This window comes from Eubalaena glacialis, chromosome 12, assembly GCF_028564815.1.
Source record: "Eubalaena glacialis isolate mEubGla1 chromosome 12, mEubGla1.1.hap2.+ XY, whole genome shotgun sequence".
In the NCBI taxonomy this organism is placed as follows: domain Eukaryota; kingdom Metazoa; phylum Chordata; class Mammalia; order Artiodactyla; family Balaenidae; genus Eubalaena; species Eubalaena glacialis.
In genome coordinates, this window is record NC_083727.1 from 6,091,809 (window position 1) to 6,115,180 (window position 23,372).

Here is a 23,372-nt window from a genome sequence, read left to right on the forward strand (position 1 = left end):
CAAATTGAAACCGCAGTGAGGTGCTACCTCATACCTGTCAGAATGACTATCATGAAAAAGTCTACAAATAACAAATGTTGGAGAGGATGTGGAGAAAAGGGAACCCTTGTATACTGTTGATGGGAATGTAAATTGGTGCAGCCACTATGGAAAATAGTATGGAGGTTCCTCAAAAAACTAAAAATAGAACTACCATATGATCCAGCAATTCCACTCCTGGGTATATATCCAGAAAAACTGAAAACACTAATTCAAAAACATGCACCCCAGTGTTCACAGCAGCACTATTTACCATAGCCTAGACATGGAAGCAATCCACAAATAGATGTTTTAATATATCAACAGACTATTGGATTAAAAATGTGATATATCTGTAGATATGAATATATACATGAATTTATATATATGTGAATATTATTTGGCCATAAAAAGAAGGAAATACTACCATTTGCAACGATGTGGATGGACCTAGAGAATATTATGCTTAGTGAAATAAGTAAGACAGAGAAAGACAAATACTGTATATCACTTATACATGAAATCTAAAAAATAATACAAATGAATGTATATGCAAAACAGAAACAGACTCACAGACATAGAAAACAAACTTGTGGTTACCATATGGGGGGGGGGCGAATCAGAAGTATGGAATTAACAAATACAAACTACTATACATAAGCTAGATGAGCAACAAAGATATACTGTATAGCACAGGGAATTATACCCATTATCTTGTAATAACCTATAATGGAGTATAATCTGCAAAAATAATGAATCACTATGCTGTACACTTGAAACTAACACAACGTTGTAAATCATCTATACTTCAATACAAAATATTAGTGAAATAAATTTGCCTTAGTGTCACATGGAAAATTTCTCGATAGCAAGAAAAGAATTAAAGATAAAGGCCTATAAGTTGCCATTAAAAACAACAACAGCAAAAAGCTGGGGCAAATTAATTTTATTCACAAAGATAGCAAGCTATCCCATCTCTGGGAGGGAAAGACATAAACTGGGAACATTTAATATCATTATATGTTTATATAATACTAGCTTTCCCTAAAATGCCCCTCTTATCAGAAGAACTGTATTTCTTGGATATCTTTATAAACCTCTTTTTGACTGAAGCAACTGAGAATGCAAAATTGTTTGAAAATTGTTGCTATAAAAAAGAGCAAATAAAATATTTAAAAAATATTTTATTAGTGATTGAGCAAACAAAAATACAAAGAAACAAAACCCTGGAACAGCAGTACAGTGTGATCTCAAGTTTGTGTCCACATCACTAAATTGCTGCTTGTTTCCACCAATTGACTCTAAGTAGGATGACTTTTCAGTTTGGAGTTGGTGCAGTTTTCATTTCTTTGTATTAATCAATTTCATTGTGATTTCATATTAATGTTATTAAAGTCAGTAATCTTCTATTTTGCTCAAATCTTGCACATTTTTAAGTTAGTATAAAATTTATTGTAGGCTTTAATATTCACAGTATTGTCATACTGCTTATATTAAGGTTTAAATAATAAAACAATTGCATTTTTAAAAAATGTTTTCAGTGGGATTTTAAAACTTTCATGATTTGCTTTTCACTATCTTCAGTTTAATAATACACAAAAAGCTCATCTTTAGTAGTAAGAAATTTTATATTTCTTTTTCTCAAACTTGTTTTTCTTTTCCATTCCCCCACAGAACTTTATACTATTGTAATAAATCAGTCTTCCTTATTCATGGATTCCATATTTGCAAATTCATCTACATGGTAAAATGTATTGTAGTCTAACCTCAAAATCAATGCTTGCGGCACTTTCTTGGTCATTGACAGACAAATACAGAATGGTGAGGAAATTTGAGCGGCTCCCTGTGCAGATTCCTAGCTGAGATAGAACAAGGCTGTGCTCTGCTTTCTTGTTTCAGTTCTCATACTGTCAACAAGTGTCCTTTTTGTGCTCTATTTAGTGCTGTGTTTTCACATTTTTGTGCTTTTTCTTGGTGATTTTGCTCTTTAAAATGACCCCCAAGGCTAATGTTGAAATGCTGTCTAGTGTCCTAAGTACAGGAAGGCCGTGACGTGCCTTATGGAGAGAATATGTGTGTTAAAGAAGCTTCGTTCAGATATGAGTTTGATTGCTGCTGGCCATGAGTTCATTGTTAATGAATCAACTGTGTATATTAAATAAGGTGTCTTTAAACAGACACACACAGAAAACAAGGCTATGTATTGATTGGTTGATGAAAATGTTGTGACCAGAGGCTCACAGGAACCTAACCCTGTATTTTTCCTAGGAGCAATGGTTCAGTATTCACTAGTTCAGTGTTGGTCATGACGTTATATAACCTAGCTACCATAAATAACAAAAAATGGATTTTATTTTTTTTTCACAATTCAAGTTCTCATCATTTATTGATAAAGCAAAATAGTCCATGGCATTAGAGTCTAAGAAGCATTCTATGCAAAATCATGGTGAGTTGCAGGAGGAATAAGGCAATATTTTATTCTTCAAGTTATAGACATGGAATTAACCTGGCTTTCCTTGGACTGTAGGACTTTTGCTGGGAGGAAATGATGCAGTGTGAGAAAAATGATTTTTTTTGTTTTAAATTTCTTTACGCATCTCTTTGAAACACATCTCTGCAACAAAAACATGTATAAAAATTGAAATTTAAGATATATTTTTAAATTTCCTAGTATTGTAAACCTTGCTATTAACAATTTCTACTGGATTGCAATATCATTAATTCTCTTTTTTAGTATAAAAATTATTAAAACAATCTAAATATCTTATATATTAGGATGAATAATTTGTTGGTGTTTTGACAAATAATTATTAAGCAAAAATTGTATTAGAAATACATCTCTTAATTAGATGGATTAGGTTATTTTTCTAATTGATAACATGTATCTGTGGATAAGAATTACTTGTTGCTAGAATGAAATAAGTTCAACATTATTTTGTTCTTTCCTTTTATTTTTATAGTTGTAAGCCCATGTTCTAATAAATAAGTACATAGGAATAGAAGGGATTTTATTATAGCAATATTACTTTATTCTTTTAATGCCTTCAAGATTATAAAATGAGAAAAATTGCTTAGTAAGTCTTCATTACAGTTATTTCAGTGATCTATCGATTTATAGCTCAATTGAATCCATCTGCAATTTTGCTGAAAGCAAAGAATTTGCAACTATCTACTTAGAAAACAATATATAGTCATTCACTTTTTCAGTTTCTGGGAAGTGTATCATATAGATTATACCAAGATTTTTTAACTCACTATTAATTTTACTGACTTTTCTTTCATTTAGAGGCATTTTGTTTAATCCAGTAAATTTAGAAAAGGTTGGGAAATTTGAAATATTGTTAATTTCAATACACCTTTGCCAATGCAGTGTTTGATTTAATGCTTTTTTCTTACTTTAAGTATGTTTTTATCAAAGCCTTGGAGCTGCATATATAACTTTTTCGATTTGTGGAAAATGCCTGCCTTTTGGCATGATTGGCAAGACAAGTCTTTATCATATTAGTCAGTGAATAAGAGTTAATTTATCAGAAAAATATTGGGCCCACATAGCCATTTTGTTATTATTTAATTCTGATACCTCAGAATAAGGGTGAGTGGCTGTCTAGCTGGCTAGATGGCTGGGTGGGTGAGTGGAAGGGGGGACGGCTGGTTGAATGGCTAGTTGGATGGATAGAAGGGTGGATGGTTAAGTAAGGAATAGAACTTTGCCTGCAGTTCATTTCCTAAATGAAATAAGGCACTCTCACCTTGTATTACAGACAACAGTCTTATCTCTACTCTCCTGAGACTCAACCTGAGGAGGAATTGCTTCTTTGGCAAGACTGAGGGTGTGGAAGAGCTGGGATAGTTAAATACATTGGCATCCCTAGCTGAATTCCTAACAGTGCAACCTAACCCAGCCCTGATAATGGTCTGAAATGACTAAAATACACTGTTCCTAATACCAACTTTCACCCTACTGTGTAAGAAGTCAAGCTCTACTGCAGGTTAATGGGACCTTGGTTAAAAGAGGCTTCTCAGTCACCAATAATTCAGGTTGTCCTTTTTTGACACCCTGTGGTAATGCAACAGAGTGAAATTGGGGAAGAGTGAGTGATATGCCTTTCTTTGTAAAATAGGAAAATGTTGATTTTGAAGAGAAGGTTGAACAAAAGATCTATTATGACACCTCAGCCATAGACATGTTTTCTGACATATTAGTCTTAAGGAAGCATATGTGAGAATTAGGAGGTGTAAGAATTACCCTCTTACACCCTCGGGTAACATATAGTCTTTGTGTGAAGTCACTGATCTAAAGGAGAGGGCTTCAGGACACAGCTGCTAGTTCCTGCTCCTTTCCTTATAAATCTTGGGTAAACCACTTTTCCTTCTTGTACATCTGTTTATTCATTTTAAAAGTAGGAATAGTGAATGCTGTCACAATCATCTTTCAGAGCTGTTGTGAAGATTAACTGAGATAATGTCTGTAAAAGCACTTTGAAAACTGAAAGCTGTATCTAAACATGAGATATCAGTACCAGTATCCTGAAGTCACTTTAGATCAATTACGGTGTACTCTAAAGCATAGTGAAATAGAACTCCATTCGGGAAAATCTTTCTTATTGAAAGAAAATAAAAGGTAGATTTTTTAGTTACCTAAACATTAATATTGTACAACTGACATAGTAACCACAATTTTTAAACCATATGTTGGGCCTTAGGTAAGAGCTAATAATTGTTAAAGCTTATAATGTGCTAGGCACTTTTCTAAATACTTTGCATATATTAATTCATTGAATTCTCACAACCAATTGAGGCAGATACTATTGCTAGCTCCTATTTTATAGAGAATAAACTGAGGACCAGAAACTGTGTGACATGATTACATAGTTGATAAGGGACAGTCATAGGCTTTGAATCTCAGCAGATAGTTCCAGAGTTCATGGTCTTAGCCATAATACACACCTCTTGTTTTGTGGATTCTTAATTACATTTTTCCTTCGTCCCATTCTCCACCTCCCATAATGTTACTTCTGTTAAGTAATTAAAGAAGAAAATGGAAGAATTAATCAAAGAGAAAAAAATAGTTGGGAGGGGGGCCGAGAGAGAGAAAGAGAAGAACCAATGCAAAATCCACTGGGTATGCCTTTATCAAAGAATCACAGCAGTTTCCTTGAGACCATAGATAATGTCTTTGCCTACAGTTTCTTTTGTCTACACCTCCAGACCTCCAGGTCTGTTACCCACTGAGGAGGGTAGGAAGGGCTCATTGTCGTCTGTCTCTATCCAGGGAGGCTGGGAGCAGTGGGAGACCCATACATTCCAAGCCTGGCTAAATGAGGTACCAGGTACATCTCCCAGCTCAAAGAAAGGAAGGAATGGAGGATGCAGAGTGTGATATTTGAGCCTTTTCTCCCACCTCAAATGGTGGCAACACAGTTCAGTACTTCTTTTTTTTTTTCATCACAATTTTGTATTTGAATCCATGTGATAATTAATATTGTCATCCTGCTTTCTCATACTTATTTTGCTCAGCATTTTTTTATTCATTTATTTTCAAACTGTTTCTGTCTTTGTATGTAAAATGTGGCTCTTGTAGGAAGTACATAGTTGTGTCAACCTTGTTCTGTCCTGACAGTCTCTACCTTTTAATTGAAGTGTTATTTCATTAAAATTTAATGTAATTATTGAAATGATTGAATTTGAGTTTATCATTTTATTATATGTTTTCTATTTACTTTTCCAGTTTTGCTCCTCTGTTACTCATTTACTGATTCTGGAGGATTCAGTAGTTTGTAGAATTCCCTTGTAATTTTTATTTGCTTTTTGGCTCAACATTTTTATTCATTTCAATTTTTACTCTAGGAATTATAATGTATATTCTTAAATTTTGACAGTCAATATTGTTAATAATGCACCAGTTTCCACCCAAAATGTAGAAGAAATGGTTGATATCCATCCCCCATTCTTTATGCTATAGTTGTCGTATTTATTATATTTGTATGTATTTTGGACTCCTCATGAAACTTTTTAATTTTTGCATTAAATGTTTTCTTAGCTCAGCACCATAATGAACTATCACTAGACTGGGTGGTTTAAACAATAGAAATTTATTTTCTCACAGTTCTGGAGGCTGGCAGTCTGAGATCAGAGTTCTAGCATGGTCAGGTTCTGGAGAGGGCCCTCTTCCTGGCTTATAGACAGCCTCCTTTTTACTGCATCCTCACATGGCAGAAGGAGAGACAGCAAACTCTGTGGTGTCTCTTCTGGTATAAGGACACTAATCTCTTCATGAGTGCCCCACCCTCATGCCCTTATCTAAAACTAACCATCTCCCCAAGCTCCCATCTCCATATACCATTGCATTGGGGGTTAAGGCTTTAACATATGAATTTGGCTGGGGGGAGGGTACTAAATTCAGTCCATATAAGCAATTATATTATTACAGAAATTAAGATGAATAAAGCAAAAAATCCCCACATAATTGTCTTCTGTATTTACTCAGGCATTTAGCATTTCTGATGTTCTTATCCCTTTCTGAGGATCTACATTTCCATCTGTTGTCATTTCTCTTTAGTATGAAGAATTTTCTTTAGCATTTCTTATAGGGTGAGTCTGCTTGTGACAAATTTTCTTAGTTTTCTTACATCTTAAAATATCTTTATTTTGCCTTTATTCTTGAAGGATATTCTTACTGGCTGTAGAATTCTGTGTTTAACAGTGTTTTTGTTTCTGTTTTTAATTTGAATACCTTAAAGATGTTATACTTTTACTTCTGGCCTCCATTGCTTTTGATGATGAGTTTAAGCTATGTGAGGGAATCTCTTTTCCTGTTGCTTTCGAAACTTGTTCCTTATCTTTGGCTTTCAATAGTTTGACTCTGATGTGCCTTGACACAGTCTTATTCAAATTTATGTTGCTTTTCGTTGTTGAGCATTTTGAATATGTACATTTATTTATTTCATCATACATTTTAAAATTCTGGGCATTATGTCTCAAATAATTTTTCTGCCCCATTTTCTCTTCTTTTTGTCACTACAATTATATATATGTTAAACCATTTGATATTACCTACCAAGTCCCTGAGGTCTGTTCATTTTTTAAAAAACTCCCTTCTCTCTATTCTTCATTAACATTTCCCTCTTTTATCTCCATTTTGTTATTAAATCTATTAATAAATATTTATTTCAGATATTGTAGTTTTAGTTCTAAAATTTCCAGTTGATTCTTTTTCATAATCTCCATTTTCTGCAGGGAGTTGATCTGACATGTTACTCAGTCATTACAAAAAGCAAAAATCCTGGCGTCTATCTGTTTAACACTGTGATAGTGAGGGTGAGGAGACTAAATGAAGTTTCTGATTAGAAAGAACTTAAAAGATAGTTAGAAATCAAGAATTATGTAAGAAACTAATAAAGAACGATATCAGATAGCATATAATCAAACAATAAGTTATGTGTTATAAATAATAGTTTTTAAAAAAAATAGTAATAGCTAATAGTGACCTGGATCCTGCAACAACCCAATAAAGGTTAGATTGTATATGCAAGGTCGCTAAATGTTGAGCTGTGATTACAAAAATGCTGATTAATTCTAGAGCTTTGTTCTTCACTATTATTCATTGGGTGGTGGAATAGATTAGTATAGACTAGATTATATTAGAAATGAAGTAGGACTCAAAGCAATGACATCATTTGACTTTATTCTAGAAAAGAAATTGTAGAAGTCAAAATCTATCTATTCTCTGCTGCCAGAGGATAATTTCACAATCTTCTCATCCTGATGGTTAATAGCTTCACTCAAGAAAAACCATATTCATTACGCTCATGTGCAACACTTTGAACGACAGGATACAAAATAAGGAGGCAGGGGGAGGTAAACATGGCTGAGATATGGAATTTCTACCAGTTGAGCTTGATCCCTGACTCAAACCTGGATGGGCTCCATTGTTACCAGAGTTCTCTACTCTGCTTGGTGGGAGTTCGACATCACAGTTTGAGGCTGCATTCTCAAGCAGAGGCCTGTGCTTTACATTGTCATTTGAAGGTAACCCTTAAGGGCCAGAGAATATATTCACAGTTTGTCCTTTTAAGGATATTTGATGCACCTACACAAGACCATTACCTGGATACATTTTTTGTTGTTATTCTTTATATCTGTTGTATAGGAAGGGTAACTTTACTAGATGTTGCAATTAGCTTTCTACTAACTTTTTCCTCTGAACTTAGAAGTTACTTATATGACCAGATAGCAAGTGCCTATTATTCCTTAATTGGTGATTTTGCATTTGTTATTTTTCTGCAATAATCAGAATATAATAATGGTTCTCTCTCAAAACAAGTGTTTGATTTTCTTAAAATATTAATATTAGTAATTTTTAAGTGCTGGTCATACCTTCACCCCCTACTTACTTTAATCCTACATGGTAGATGTTCTTGCTGAATCATAGTTTGTGCTTTTCTCAGTTTAAGAAAAAAGTCATTAAAGTTCAAGTTTAAAACATACAATAAAGTACCCAATTTGGTCATTCATTTACCTAGGTTTACAAAATACTGTATGTGTGTGTGTGTTTGTGTAAAATATATGTGTGTGGATATACACATATATGTAATATATTATATTTATATATATATACACACACATCTTTATAATTGTTTCTTAGACTAATATTAAGAGGTTATGGACTAATATGTATATGTATATATATTATATTTGTATATATTATATACTTATACATATAAAGTATATACACACACAGTAGTTTTATTAATTTGGATATACACACATATGTATACATGCATATGTACCTATATATGAATACACATACATATTCTTTTGTAATTATTTTTTAAACTAATTTTTAATGATTTGAAGTATATTAAATTTTTTTACTAGCAGAGTCCTATGAAAAATGCCTAATATGCTGGAGTCCTTTAACAAATGGTTTAAATTATGAATGCAAGAAATTAGAATTAAAACAAATTTTACTTTCTGAATACTGAAGATATACCGTGTGATTTGTGGCAGGTTAATTTCACCTTTATATAAGGATTTTGAGATTTCTATATGAAAGTTGTTAAGTACATGTTCAGTGTAGTTCTTGTGAGCAAAATCTATAACTTGAAGAATGTAGGAATTGGTTCTAAGGATTAGATAATTCCATGGACTCACATTGTTCTGAGGATGGTCTGAGGTTGAAAGTTGTGAGAGAGTTGGATTTTAAAATAAGAATATAAAGTAAAAATCATGGTGAATGAAAATTCCCCATTGAAATATATTAAATTGCCCAAGAATTATAAAACATGCAGCTTGGATAATACAACCCTGGGAGGACACTCAGTAAAGAAGAGAGTTCAGGCAGACCTCTGGGTGCTCTAAAATCAGTAGGTCGAACAAAAAAAGAGAATCTGATAGATGAAGCTAAGAAAGTATGTCCTGTGTTGTAGGAGGGAAACTGGGAGGGCTTGGTGGTGTATGCCAAGAAAAAAAAAGTTTTATTAGAACAAGATCCTTACTGAATGTCCCTGAATGGCCAAATATGAGAAGAATAGAAAAGCAACCATTGACTGGAAACGTGGAGGTCATACCAAGAGCAGTCTTCAAGAGTAGTTCATAAAAGAACAGAAAGTAAAGAAATGGAAAGCTGAACTGTAAGAAATTCACAGTAGAATATTCTGTGCAGAGAAGTGGGATAGTGAATGGAGGGGAATGTGAGGACAAGGTTTGTCTGTTTGGGGTAGAAGCTACTAGAGTGATATTTCTCAAAGATAAAGAAGAAACTACCTCACCAGAGATATGTAGGGTTACTTTTTTGTTGCCACGGTTATTAGAGTGCGCTCCTGATATTTACTGGGCTGCAGCTGGAGGTAAACATCCTGTAGAGCTTAGGGCATTCTCTCTTGAGGAGGAATTGTCTTGCTCGAAAAGCAATGGGCTCATTTATACTCTGATGGCAATGGTCTATCTTGGGCTCTGTTTTTATTTGATTCTCTCAGCGAAAATGTCTAAGCTCACATGATATTCCATGCCATCTAAAATCAATTCTTCACTAAGCCTTTGATAAGTTCTGGATTTCTCTGGATTGGCCTACCTTGGATCATCTCTATTCTAGGGAATCAATCACTATGACCTGGGGAACACCAGGCACTGACTGGTTCATGTCCATCTTTGAGCCAGTCACTGTGACAAAGAGGATGAGGTTGTGCTGATTAATGAGAGCTCACACCTGGAGTTGGGGGGGAAGGGTGAATCACCCCACCTCAATCCTGTGACTAGTCTCAGTGTAGGAGGAGTAGAATGGCTGCTTTCAAGGCAGTCAGAATCCTACAAGGACCATACTCATTGATGAAACTATTATAGTTATAACTAAGAAATTAAGCCCCAATCAGACAGGACAAGTAGAATAGCCTTGAGAAAAATATAAGTGGCCATGAACCTATGACTCCTTCCCCTCCTTCCTCCCAGTTACTTTCTTATCCTCTGGATCTTCTGAACCCTGGTCAAGGATAACATAAAAAGTAAGTGTGAATGTGACTCATCATCTTTTTCTTATCATTGTATTATGGTGCTTATTGATAATACACATAATGGATAATGTTTAGTGATATGATGTTTATTTCTGGTGCTATAATAGGTGTCATCAGAACAAGCATTCCCAAACTTTTAATTTATAATTAAATCTCAGAACATGGAGATAAGCTAAATTCTTTATCATGTCTCTGTTCTTGGAAGTTGTCTGTATCATGAAGAGGAGCAGAAATTAAAAAAATAGGCTACTTAATTTAGCTCTTCTCATCTCCTATTTAATCTATCTTAGTTATAATACAAACAGTGGAAGCTGCTTTAAAGAGTGCTACCTCCTCTAGGTGACTAAAATTAGGAAACTAGTTTTGCAAAACAAACTTACCTTGTACCAAGAGTACAAGGTAATGTACTAAGGACTCTTTCCAAACTTTCCTAATACATCCATAATCTCAGCAAATCTTTTGTAACTGGCACTTGATGTTGTATACATTATCTCCAGTTTAGCGGATAAGGAAGCTAAGAATCCAGGTGAACAGATAATTTGTCCTAAGTCATAAAATTAGCAAGTGGCACAACCAGGATTCCAATTTCTTTTTTCCTGGCTCTAAGGGCATTCTGCTTTCTATGACTCTTAAAGAGGTAGTAGAGGAGGAGGGTTGGGTGCTTCTCTCCTCCTCTCTTTTAGGAATCATTCTCCTCCTCTCTTTTAGGAATCATGGCTGAAATGACAGGACTAGAACAGACGGAACATACACACTTCTCACATGGGTCAGAAAAAGATGGAGACCCACTGCAAATTATGCTACTGCCATTAAACACTAGCTGTTTTCCACATAATGGCATTTGGTTATTTATCGGGTCACTTTAAGATGTTTGTTCTTATCCATACCAATATTTTAGTTGGCCGAATATCTGCTATGTATTTGATCAATCTTTCCATCAGAAAATTCATACTACATTTCTGATTTGCTGCTCAAAAATATTCATTTATAAAGTATTGGTACAGTTTATCCAAATTGAACTTAAGCTCACAAACTTTTTTCTATTTATAAGGAAAAAAAGGCTCTTAGATAGTAATGATTTCATTAGTGGTACAGAGTTATCTAGTATGTTTTTTGCAGATTTTTTTTTACTTTAGTTTTCTTTATAATTCTTGTCCTTAAGGTGGAATTCCCATGATTTGAACCCCTGGAGAAGATCAGCAACTTCAGATCTCCTGGAATATTTATTCCTTTTTTTAGTAGCCTTTGTATAGTTTTCAACTGCTTCTTCCCCAATGGTGTTTTACTTTTCTAAAAAAAAGTCTATTCACACTACTAGCAAATCCAGTTTGCAACTGGGACCATACATTTGTCCCTTATAGCCACTCACTTGTCATCATGTCTTATCTGATGAATTGCTTGTCTTATGGTCTCTGATCAGAGGATGCCGGGAGTATACCTCAAGGGATTCCAATACATTTTTATTTCTCCTCCTCTACTTTCAACAGTGTCACATGGCATCTACTTAAAAGTATATCAAAAGCACCTTTTCCTCTGTAATTGTTTTTTTCTTTTTTTTTCAATCAGTTTTCTTTATTTGGAACACTTTTGTCACTTCCAGTTCTTACTCTTTCTAAATATTTTCTGTGCTGGTAAAATATGTCAGGTTTTTGCTCCTGTGGTGTCATCTCTGGCATCTACTCTCAGTTTGGTGTCATTTTTACCTCATTGTGTCTTGTAAATATTGTTCATTGTGGTTTGCTCTTAGCTCTTCACTGGAGCTTTTATTTTTTTAATCTCATTTTCTACTGCTAACCTGTATAGAGGTTATCTGAATTATGTTATAAAGACATTTTTCCTGTTGTGTTTTGTAATTTTTTTATCATAAGGAAAAGGAATGTGAACTTTTCTTCTGAGACGATTTTAGGCAGCATGTTATAGTAAATGGAATGGGGTTTAGAGGTAGATTGAACTGAGTTTAAATTGTGATTCCATTACAAAGTAGCTGATGTCCTTAAAAAAGTGATTACAATTCTCAAGGCCTTCATTTACTTTCTATTAAATAAGGATAATAATACTGACCTTACCAGATCATCAGAAAGCTTAAAATAGCATATGTAATGTGCAACTTCTACCACATAGTAACTGCTTGAATATTATTGACATTGTAATTATTATTTTATTATAATTATTATTTGGTGGGCCATCTCACGTTTGAATTTAGAACTAGTAAGTGATAATGCTACATTTAAAGGAGATACAGGGACTTCCCTGGTGGCACAGTGGTTAAGAATCCACCTGCCAATGCAGGAGACATGGGCTTGAGCCCTGGTCCGGGAAGATCCCACATGCTGCAGAGCAACTAAGCCCATGTGCCACAACTACTGAGCCTGCTCTCTAGAGCCCGCGAGCCACAACTACTGAAGCCCATGCGCCTAGAGCCTGTGCTCCGCAACAAGAGAAGTCACCGCAATGAGAAGCTCGCGCACCGCATTGAAGAGTAGCCCCAGCTCGCTGCAACTAGAGAAAGGCCGCGCGCAGCAATGAAGACGCAACGCAGCCAAAAATAAAAAATTAATTAATTAATTTATTTATTTATTAAAAAAATTAAATAAAGGAGATACAGCAGAAAATAAACTATAGTGCCTGACCTTGAGGAGTGTATAATCTTTTAAGGAGGTAAAATATATACCAAAAACATCTAAGACATATACAAATATTCGTTATTTTTGAAAGTAATTATGTGATAGTTATAAGCACTATAAATATTACTTAATGTATCATAGAACACCCTCTGTGGTTTATTTATATTTTGAAGATTAGGGAACTGAGAGTTAAAGAGTGAAGGTTAATGTGTTTACCCCAGTCTCCTGAGCTGATATGGGACCTACAGGAATTGGTGAATGGGTCCTCTCACTTTGGAGGATGTATTTGTCACCTCTGCTATACTGCTTCCATGAGAGAATGTGGCAAGTCTTGTAAGACGTACACAGTAAAAGCCACTGGAGCCCCGAAGAGGTGAGCTCAGTCTTGAGGGGCTGATAGTGAGAGGCCTCTTGGAGGAGGTCACATTTGAGATGGATCGTGGAGGTGAACAGGCTTTCAAAAGGCAGAGGTGAGGAAGGGAGTGACGTGAACAGAGGCAAGAGGTGGGGGCAGGCGTTTTCTGTTATATGTTTTTTGGGAGCATTTAGTTTGAAAGATTTGCGCCTTTAAAGGATTTGAGGGCTACGACACAGCGAGGGCTCTAGATTAATACGGTTTACTTTGCAGAACAGTGTAGGACATTTCGGAGGTGAAGAGAGTATATTAAGACTCCAGCTGAGGGCTTCCCTGGTGGCGCAGTGGTTAAGAATCTGCCTGCCAATACAGAGGACACGGGTTCGAGCCCTGGTCTGGGAAGATCCCACATGCTGCGGAGCAACTAAGCCCGTGAGCCACAACTACTGAGCCTGCGCCACTGGAGCCTGTGCTCCGCAACAAGAGAAGCCACGACAATGAGAAGCCCGCGCACCACGATGAAGAGTAGCCACCGCTCGCCGCAACTAGAGAAAGCCTGCGCACAGAAACGAAGACCCAACACAGCCAAAATTAAATAAATAAATAAATAAATAAATTTATTAAAAAAAAAAAAAAAAGAGACTCCAGCTGGGAGTCTGTTGCAGGAATCTAGACGTGATTGAATGAGCGTTGTGACAGAAGGAGTGGAAGGAAGGGGCAGATGCGAGAGCCATTGAGGGGGCAGGGCAGTTGGCAGTGAGAAGGCATGTTAGAAGACTGTGAGGTTCCAGCCTGGGTCTTGAGGGGAACGATGGCTCCAAAAAGAGAAAGGGTATATCACTAGTTTCAAAAGAAAGGGCAAACATATATTTCCATAAGACCCAGTGAAGCCTTTTGGCTGGGACCACCAGTGCCTAGGGCTCTGCTGGGTCTTCACTCTGATCTATAAAGTGGCTTGATTTTGTTCCATTGCTATACCATGGGTGCTAACACAATGCATTTGATTTTTTATTAAGAGGGGCACTGTAGAGGCAGTGTGAGTTTGTACAGGTTGTCAGAGCTGAATCTCTTTGATAAACTCATGGGAATCTTACAATTCCAATCAAGCAAGTGTTCTGCTCGAGTTCCTTTGTTTCCCAGGATGGATGTCAAAGGGAGCATGCAATTTTGTTTGCGGGTCACTGACTAATATATGAAAGGGAAGTCCCACAGGGAAATTCCATTTTTCTCCAAATGTTACTCCATAGCATTCAGTTTTATGTTCTAAGTGAAAGAAAATGTATGCTATTCATCAAAGGGTGGGTGATGGGTAAATCAGTTTAGAAGTGTTGCTATTGCCATTTAAGGGCTTTGAGTAATGCTTACTTTTTTTTTTCTTCCCCTCCAATTTTCTTGGTCAGTGTTTGTCAGGTTCAACTCCAGCCATGGTTTCCCAGTGGAGGTCGATTCTGACACCAGCATCTTCCAGCTCAAGGAGGTGGTTGCTAAGCGACAGGGGGTTCCAGCTGACCAGTTGCGTGTGATTTTCGCAGGGAAGGAGCTTAGGAATGACTTGACAGTGCGGGTGAGTCTTCCTTAGTGGATCGTTTCTGGGATGCAGCCAACCCCATTGCTGCTTCTGCTGCCAAGCTGACATTCATGCCTGAGATCTAATAGAATAAATAGTGCCTGGGGATTCCTTGAACTTTACTCCATACCGCTTCATTAATTCTGACCTTCTTAATTATGCATTAAAACAGCAAGCCCGAAGGATTGGAAGAATAACTGTGAGCGAGAGAGGGAAAAGAGAGAGAGCACACAAACTGGGCTTAGTGAGTAAATGTTTACTGACTACAGGAGAAGCAAGGCACAATTTCTCTGTCTGTTAAATTTCTACCTTACTTATTCCATTTGAATCTTAATGAAGAAGGATTCAAAGAAATTGCTCCAAATCAGGTTGCTCAGTCACTGTGCTGTGAGGAATGTGTAACCCAACTGTGACCCCTGGAGGATGGTCCTAGGTCTGCTGCCGGGGCTCAGTAGGGAAGGTGCAGGGCTCAGGGCCGTTCACAGCAGCATTGAGAGCTCCCTGCCCCGTCAGAATCGCAGTGCCCAAGCTGTGGTGAAGGAAGACTGACGCACAGCAAAAGTCCACCTTTGTATTCAATTTCTCCAAGCTTTAGTAACATTTTCCCTAGAATGGGCCGCTGAAACATTAGAGAGGGAGCAGTGTGTGTTTTCTCTCCTGTCCCTAATGCTTTCAGGGCACCGCACGGCTCCTAATACCATCAAAGGGCTATATCCTTTTCATCTGGGTGTTGCATTCACAACAGTGATTTCTGTAGAAGGGGAGAATTGGGTGGGCGATAGATGAGCAGTGCCGTCACCTAGAAGTGGAGACCTGTAATTTGTTGAGGACGCCAGCAAATAGGACTCAATATGGATTGAAGTCATTCTTTGAGAAAGTGTAAGAAACCAGTTGCTTTCTGTGGATGGTTCAGGTGATGCTGAAGAACCCTGCGGACACATTTTCCCCCTTTCTTAGCCGGCACAGATGAATTGCGCTTCTGTTTACAGCTGTGAGGGCGCTGCTGTGTCTCTACTCAGAGTCCCCACTTTATGGGCATCCTGTCACTGTCTCTTCTTGGTGATGACGTTTACTGCTTTGTGAAATGCTTTCGAATCTGGGCGTACAAAAGAAGCTATAGAAGTGCAAATCGTTCCCTCCTTCTCCAGCGCCCCTCCTGTGCCGGCAGGAGGCACGTGCTCACTGCACAAACTGCTGTGCTTTGCTTTTGGGCAATTTGTTTTTATAAGGGAAGTGCCCGTGCTAAAAAGGGTTTTGATTTTTTTTTTATTTCAGTCAACTAAAAAGCTTTTTTACTGTACCTGCCAAACTCTAAATCCAAGAATGTTTCCTTCATAAATTATTTTAAAACAGCTTCTTGAACCAAAGTATTTTATGTTACCAGAAGTTTTGAAGTTTCAGGTTCTAAAGCTTCTCACCTCTACCACTGGAGCTGATAGGTTACACTAATTGCTACAGACAATTGACTTTTATAGATAGATAGGTAGATAGATATGGATAAGATATAGATATAAATGTAGATATATAGATAGATTAAGATTCTTTATTTTGACAAACACTTCCAATGTTCTGGGCTTCTCAGGGGATCCCAGAGAAAGGCAAAACTCATCCCTGCTCTTGTAGAGACTGCTGTTTACTTAGGGCCTCTAAAGTCAACAGAAATATTAGGTTGAACCATATAGGTTAAAACTATCAGCAATTTCATGTAGCTCAACCAAATAGCTATAACATAAGGATGTCAAACATGATAACTGCCGTATGAAAACTGAAATATAAGTATTATGAAATTTTAAAGGTGGAGAAAACACATCTGAGTGAAAGTCACCAAGAAAGACTTTATGGATGAATTGAAACTCGAGTAGGGTTCTGGAGATGGAGAATGAGCATAGGGTGTGCTTGGGAACAAGCATAGGTTCCTATTCTTTTAGAACCTAGAGGAGATGCTGAAGATGGGGTAAGAAGGGAGTTTGGAGCTGTATTTTACAGAGCTTTGACCAATGTGACATTGAGGTTTCATGTATGGAGATCTAGAGCAAAATAAGGTGCCCTGGAGAGAAATAGGAGTCTGGAGATCCAGTTTGATCATGGGCAGGATGAGGAGTTTCGTCCATGACAAGAGTTAATGCCAGTGGGAGATGCTGGCAGGCAGCTGAACTTAGGTGTGGAGCTTAGGGCTTGCTTTATATTTGAGGACTACCTACATGGAGGTAAATATTGCGGTTACTGGAGCAGATTCAGTTGCCAAGGTGCAGAGGACAGTGGCACAGGAAATCTGTTAGGTAGCAGGGGAGGAGCCAGTAAAAGAGGCATCATCCATCCAACTGACACTTCTGAAGATAATTTGGAAAAGAAAATTACTGGTAAAGAATATATGTGCTGTGAAAAGATGGAGGATGATGAAGAAAAGAGCCTTTGGACTTGGTGACTGTGGTGGTGAATTAGGGACCTTCAGGACTTCAGGCCGAGACTGTAGTTGGAAAAAGCCAGGTTGCAGGGGTTCAGTGTGAATCATGGGACTATGTAATGAGCATGGCCCAGCTGGTCATTGAGGGGAAGGAGAGACAGAGGAGTTCCTGGAGGAGCAGCAGGTCCTGCACTGTGTTGTACATTTCCTAGCCCTCGACTGTGTGCATGGCTGACTTTTATACAGTTGTAATCATGTGAAAATGCAATTTTATATTCTGAATTCTTTCACTTAATATTATATCATAGGCATTTTCCATGTTGTTGTATAATCTTCATTTCTAAGTATCTAGATAATTCTCTGTAATAAGAGTGTTTATATTATATTTAGGGAGTATCTAGTTTTTAATCTTACAAATTAAGGCAAAACAAGTTTTTACAAGGTATGTTATATACTTAGAGAATATGGCCTCTCTGTGTTTCAGTTTGCTCATTTGTAAAATGGGAATAATAATAATACCCATCTCATTGGGATTTTGTGAGGACTAAGTTAATTTATGTAAAACTCTTAGAACAGAGTACAACATATAGTAAACACTATCTAAATGTTAGCATTTATTAGCATCATCACTATCATGATTGTCATCATTATTATTAGGCAGTTACTTCAGGGTCTAAGTGATCACCTTAAATAACATGACAACTTTCCATTATGAATTATGATGAGTATATCTGCAATAATTTAAACAGTTAAGGCAATGATAATAGGATGCATATTTTACTGGGGCAGTAAAGTGTGTGTGTGTGTGTGTGTGTGTGTGTCTGTGTGTGTGTATGTAATATTTATACATTTTAACTAAAAAGAACTTTGTGGAGTTTATAAATAAATGTTTGAACCTTATATATACAGGTTTTACTTAAGAATAGTACAATTTGAATTTAGCAAGCTTAAAAAGACTTTACTATTCCTCTAATATTTAGTAAAAATAGACACCTATGGCTGTACTGTTCAGCAAAGTTTCATCATGGTATTATTCCTTTTAAAATATATTTTTATAAAGTAGATATCTGCCACACACTATATTTGTTAGAAGCGAATTGGAAAGAGCTATACATTTTTTCCTACTTCATAAACAATGTTTCTGTGCATGTTATTATTTTCCTTATACTTACAAGTATGCAATATAAAATATTAGTCTTTGACATATTATTCACAGTGAATTGATATTTTTTCTTTGTAAAGAGTTTTTGTCAGCTCTTGCAACAGAGTATTCAGGGCCTATTCAAATGATGGGTCACCCTTTCTCCTATCCTCCAGTTCTGACACACTGCATATCAAGAGTCCCTGAAATCACCTCTACATAGTTTTCAATTTATTATTCAAATTTATACAAGGAAAATAAGGTTCTAATGTAGTTGTGTATATTAAAACTGATGAACTTTGCAATTAGACTAACTTAAAATTACAGGGACTTGAGAATTTCTGTAAGATTTTGTTTGAGCAGAATTCAGTGTATTCACATGAATTGTATTATTATTAATATTATTAATGTCAGTATAGGTCATTAGACTGTGTATTAGTCAGAGTTCTCCAGAGAAACAGAACCAATAGATAGATAGATAGATAATGAAGAATTGGTCACATATTATGAAGGCTGACAAGTCCCAAGATCTGCAGTCAACAAGCTTAGTTTCAGTCTGAGTCTGAAGGCTTGTAAACTGGTAGAAGTGACAGTGTCCTTCCAATCTGAGGACTGGTAGGCTTGAGACCCAGGAAGAGCTGATGCTTCAGCTCAAGTCCAAGGCTGCAAAAAAAAAAACAGTGTCCCAGCTAGATGGCTGTTGGGCAGGAGGAATTCTCTCTTACTCATGGGAGGGTCAACCTTTTTGTTCAGGCGTTAAACTGACTGGATGGGGCCCACTTATCTGGGGGAGAAGAGGTGTCTGATTTACTCAGTCTACTGATTCCAATAATAATCTCATCTGGGCACACCCTCACAGACACACCTAGACTAACATCTGACCAAATGTCTGGTCACTCCATGGCCCAGTCAGGTTGACACATAAAATTCACCATCACAACCAGGATATGAGAAACCTCATTATATTTAATTAGTGTTAGAGGAAAGTTATTCTATTTTATTATCTTTGTAATAATGAATTAGACTTTCAAAGTAGAATATAAAATGTGACTGTTTGTTTTACATAGAAATGTTTGCTTTATAAAAGGATTCATTCAGGTGGATGGTCAAAAATTCCTTTCATTAAATATTCAATTTTATGATCTTTAAAATGTATATACACATTTGGAGACCATCTTTTCATGAAATAGGTCATTTTTGCAATAAGTATTAAAGGACATTAGTTTATTACCCCTGTTAATCTTTGTGATATAACAATATCTGAGCTTGGAAGACCAGAGACATTAAGACTTTAATAGCTTAGGTTGTAAATACTAAAGAAAAATGAATGACCCTAAAAGCCAAATTATTTAGTTGACTATGTTTTTAGTGATATACACCATATACATTTCAAAATTTGAGAGTAGTGAAAACCAGCTTTCACTGACAAAGTAAACTATGTCCAATGACTAACAAATTCAAGTTTTGGAAATCTGTAAGAATATTTACCTATTTCAAAAAAATATTATATATTGTTTTGCTCATATCTCTAATTAACCTGCTAAATTTTGAAATTTTAAAAACTTCACAAGGGTGTTATGAATACCCTGAATGTTCCTTGAACTTCCTCTAAGATAAGTAAGTATTGCTTAACTAAATTTTTGAAAGTTGATATTTTCTTAATGTCCTTTAAATTTTTTCCAACATTATTATTTCCCTTTTAATATACTTAGGCTATATATTTCTGATTATAGAATTAATATATATTATAAAAATTCAAATGATAGGGAAAAGCATACCAGCAGACCCCTAACTCTACTCATGTGTACGTTTTTTTAATTTTTTAAATTTTTATTGGAGTACAGTTGATTTACAATGTTGTGTTAGTTTCAAGTGTACAACAAAGTGAATCAGTTATACACACACATATATCCACTCTTTTTTAGATTCTTTTCCCATATAGGCCCTTACAGAGTATTGAGTAGAGTTCCACCATCAGGCCACTTCTACCACAGTGCCAGTGGAGACTGTGTGTGGGACTAGAAATCACTACCACACAGCAATAATGAAGAGTCCCTACTTCATGTCAGGTGTCAACAGATACCAAGTGGAGAACTTGGACTTCTGTTTCCACTGGCAGTAATAAGTGGTACCCCCCTTTTGCAGCTGGAGCAGTGTCATAAAAAGCTAAAATAGAAAGTTTAAATAAAAGCCACAGTCTCATAATGTAATGAGAAAATGGCCAGATATCAAAAGAAAATCACCAAGAACCAGGAAGCTCTCAAACTGAATGAAAAAACAATGAATAGTTGCTAATACTAAGATGACAGAGATGTTAGAATTAACTGACAGATATTTTAAGCAGCCACGATAAAATGCTTCAATGAACAGTTATAAACATGCTTGAAATATGAAAAAAAAGTCTGAGAAAGAAATAGAAGATATATAAAGAAGAATCAAATGGAAACCGTAGAACTGAAGAATATAGTAACAAATAGAAAGCTCACTGGATGGGCTCAACAGCAGAATGGAGGAGGCGGAGGAAAATGTTAGTGGACTGGAAGATAGAACAATACAGATTGCACAATCTGAACAGAGAGAAAATAGACTAAAAAAAGAAAGAGAAAAAAAGAGCCTCAGAAACATATGAGTCTATAAAACTACACTTAAAATTGTGTCATCAGAGTCCTGGAAGGAGAGGATAAAAGAAGGTAGGGAAAAGTGCTTAAAGAAATAATGGCTGAAAACTTGCCAAATTTTTTAAGAGACATAAACTTACAGATTAATGAAGCTGAGAGAATCCAAAATTGGATATATTCAAAGAAATCCACACATCATAATTAAACTTCTGAAAACTAAATACAAGGCAAAAGTCTTGAAAGCAGCTAGAAAAAGTGTACAATTTACCCATAATGGAAAAAACAATTTGAATGACAGTGGATTTCTCATGAGCAACTATGAAGGTCAAAAGGAAGTGGCACAATATTCTTCAAGTGCTAAAAAAAAAAAAAAAAAAAAGAACTTTTAATCCAGAAACCTATACCCAGCAAAAATATCTTTAAGGAATAAAGGAGAAGTTAATATATTTTTGGATGAAGAAATACTAGTAGAAATTGTCAACAGCAAAACTACCCTAAAAGAATGAATCAAGGAAGGAAGTTCTTTAATACAAAAGAAAATGATAGAAGAATGAACTGTGGAACATCAGGAAGGAAGAACACAGTAAGCAAAAGTATGGTTAAATACAACTGACTTTCTTTCTCCTCTTTAGTTTTCTAAATTATGTTTGAGGGTTATAGAAAAAATTATAACAATGTCTTATGTGGTTCTAAATGTATGTACAGGAACTATTTAGGACAAATATAAACAGAGAGATAAAGAGACATAAAGGGAGTAGGTTTCTATACTTTACTTGAACATATAAAATGACAACCCCAGCAAAGTGTGACAAGTTATGAATGTATAAGCACTAGAGCAACCACTAAGATAGGTAAAAGATTAAAATACAAAATAGTGACAACACTAAATGCTGGTGAGGATGTGGAGAAACTGAGTCATTGATATATTGCTAGTGGGAATATAAAACTGTACAGCCACTCTGGAGGAGAGTGTGATGGTTTCTTAAAAAGCTAAACTTGCATTTACCATACGACACAAAAACCAATACACGAATGTTTATAGCAGCTTCATTCATATTAGCCAAAAAATGAAAACAATCCTGATGTCCTTCAACAGGTGAATGATTGCACAAACTGTGGTCCATCCATACCATACTCAGTGATAAAAAAACCCAACAACTGTTGATACACACAACATTTTGGATGGATCTCAAGAGAATTATCATATTTTTATATTTAATTAATTACTTAATTAATTAATTTGGTTGCACAGGGTTTTAGTTGTGGCAGGCAGGCTCCTCAGTTGTGGCTAGCCAGCTCCTTAGTTGCGGTAGGCAGGTTCCTTAGTTGCGGCATGCAAACTCTTAGTTGCGGCATGCGTGTGGTATCTAGTTCCCTGACCAGGGATCAAACCCGGGCCCCCTGCATTGGGACTGCGGGATCTTAACCACTACACCACCAGGGAAGTCCCTCAAGAGAATTATGCTGAGTGAAAAAAAGCCAATACCAAAAGGTCACATTCCAAATGATTCCACTATTAGAACATTTTTCACATGACAAAATTGTAGAAATGGAGGAGAGATGAATGGTCACTAGAGGTTAAGGAGGGTGTGGGAGAAGAAAAAAGTGTGCGGCAGTAAAAAGGACAACAGGAGGGACCCTTGTGGTGATGAATGTTCTGTATCTTGACTATACCAATGCTGATAGTATGATCGTGATGATTTACTATATTTTCATAAGATGTTGTCATGGCGGAAACTGGGAAAAGAGTTCCTGGGATATCTCTGTCTTATTTCTGACAACAACATGTGAATCGACAAGCATCTCAAGATAAAGTTTAATTTAAAAAAAAACACAGAAAAACATAACTTCTACCCTCTTTTACAGAGGAATAGAAACTCTCTCTTCCTATAGAAAATAAACAAGCTTGTTATTTGCATCTATTTTAAAGGAACAGTATTTATTAATGTGATTTTCAACATAAGAAATTAGAAAATAATTTAGCTGATTCTCAGAGACAAAGATTAGTTCATAATGAGTCAATAAGTCAATAAAACTTTTAAAAGTATTAAGGCATTTTTTTTTGAATTCTTAAACAGACTCCTTAGCACCTTATGGGTCTGAATAGACATGATTAGTATTTATTTTCAAGGCCTTT

The 23,372-nt window shown here is 36.0% G+C and overlaps 1 protein-coding gene across 4 annotated transcripts in view; it reads left to right on the plus strand.

The window, feature by feature from the left end:
- The window catches only part of PRKN (parkin RBR E3 ubiquitin protein ligase), a 1,187,061-nt gene that overhangs the window by 128,876 nt on the left and 1,034,813 nt on the right, over positions 1-23,372 (plus strand). For all 4 annotated transcript variants that reach the window (XM_061207251.1, XM_061207252.1, XM_061207254.1 and 1 more), the window contains exon 2: positions 14,906-15,069. In XM_061207251.1, coding sequence (XP_061063234.1) covers positions 14,906-15,069 — 164 coding nt within the window. The remainder of the gene's footprint in view (positions 1-14,905; positions 15,070-23,372) is intronic.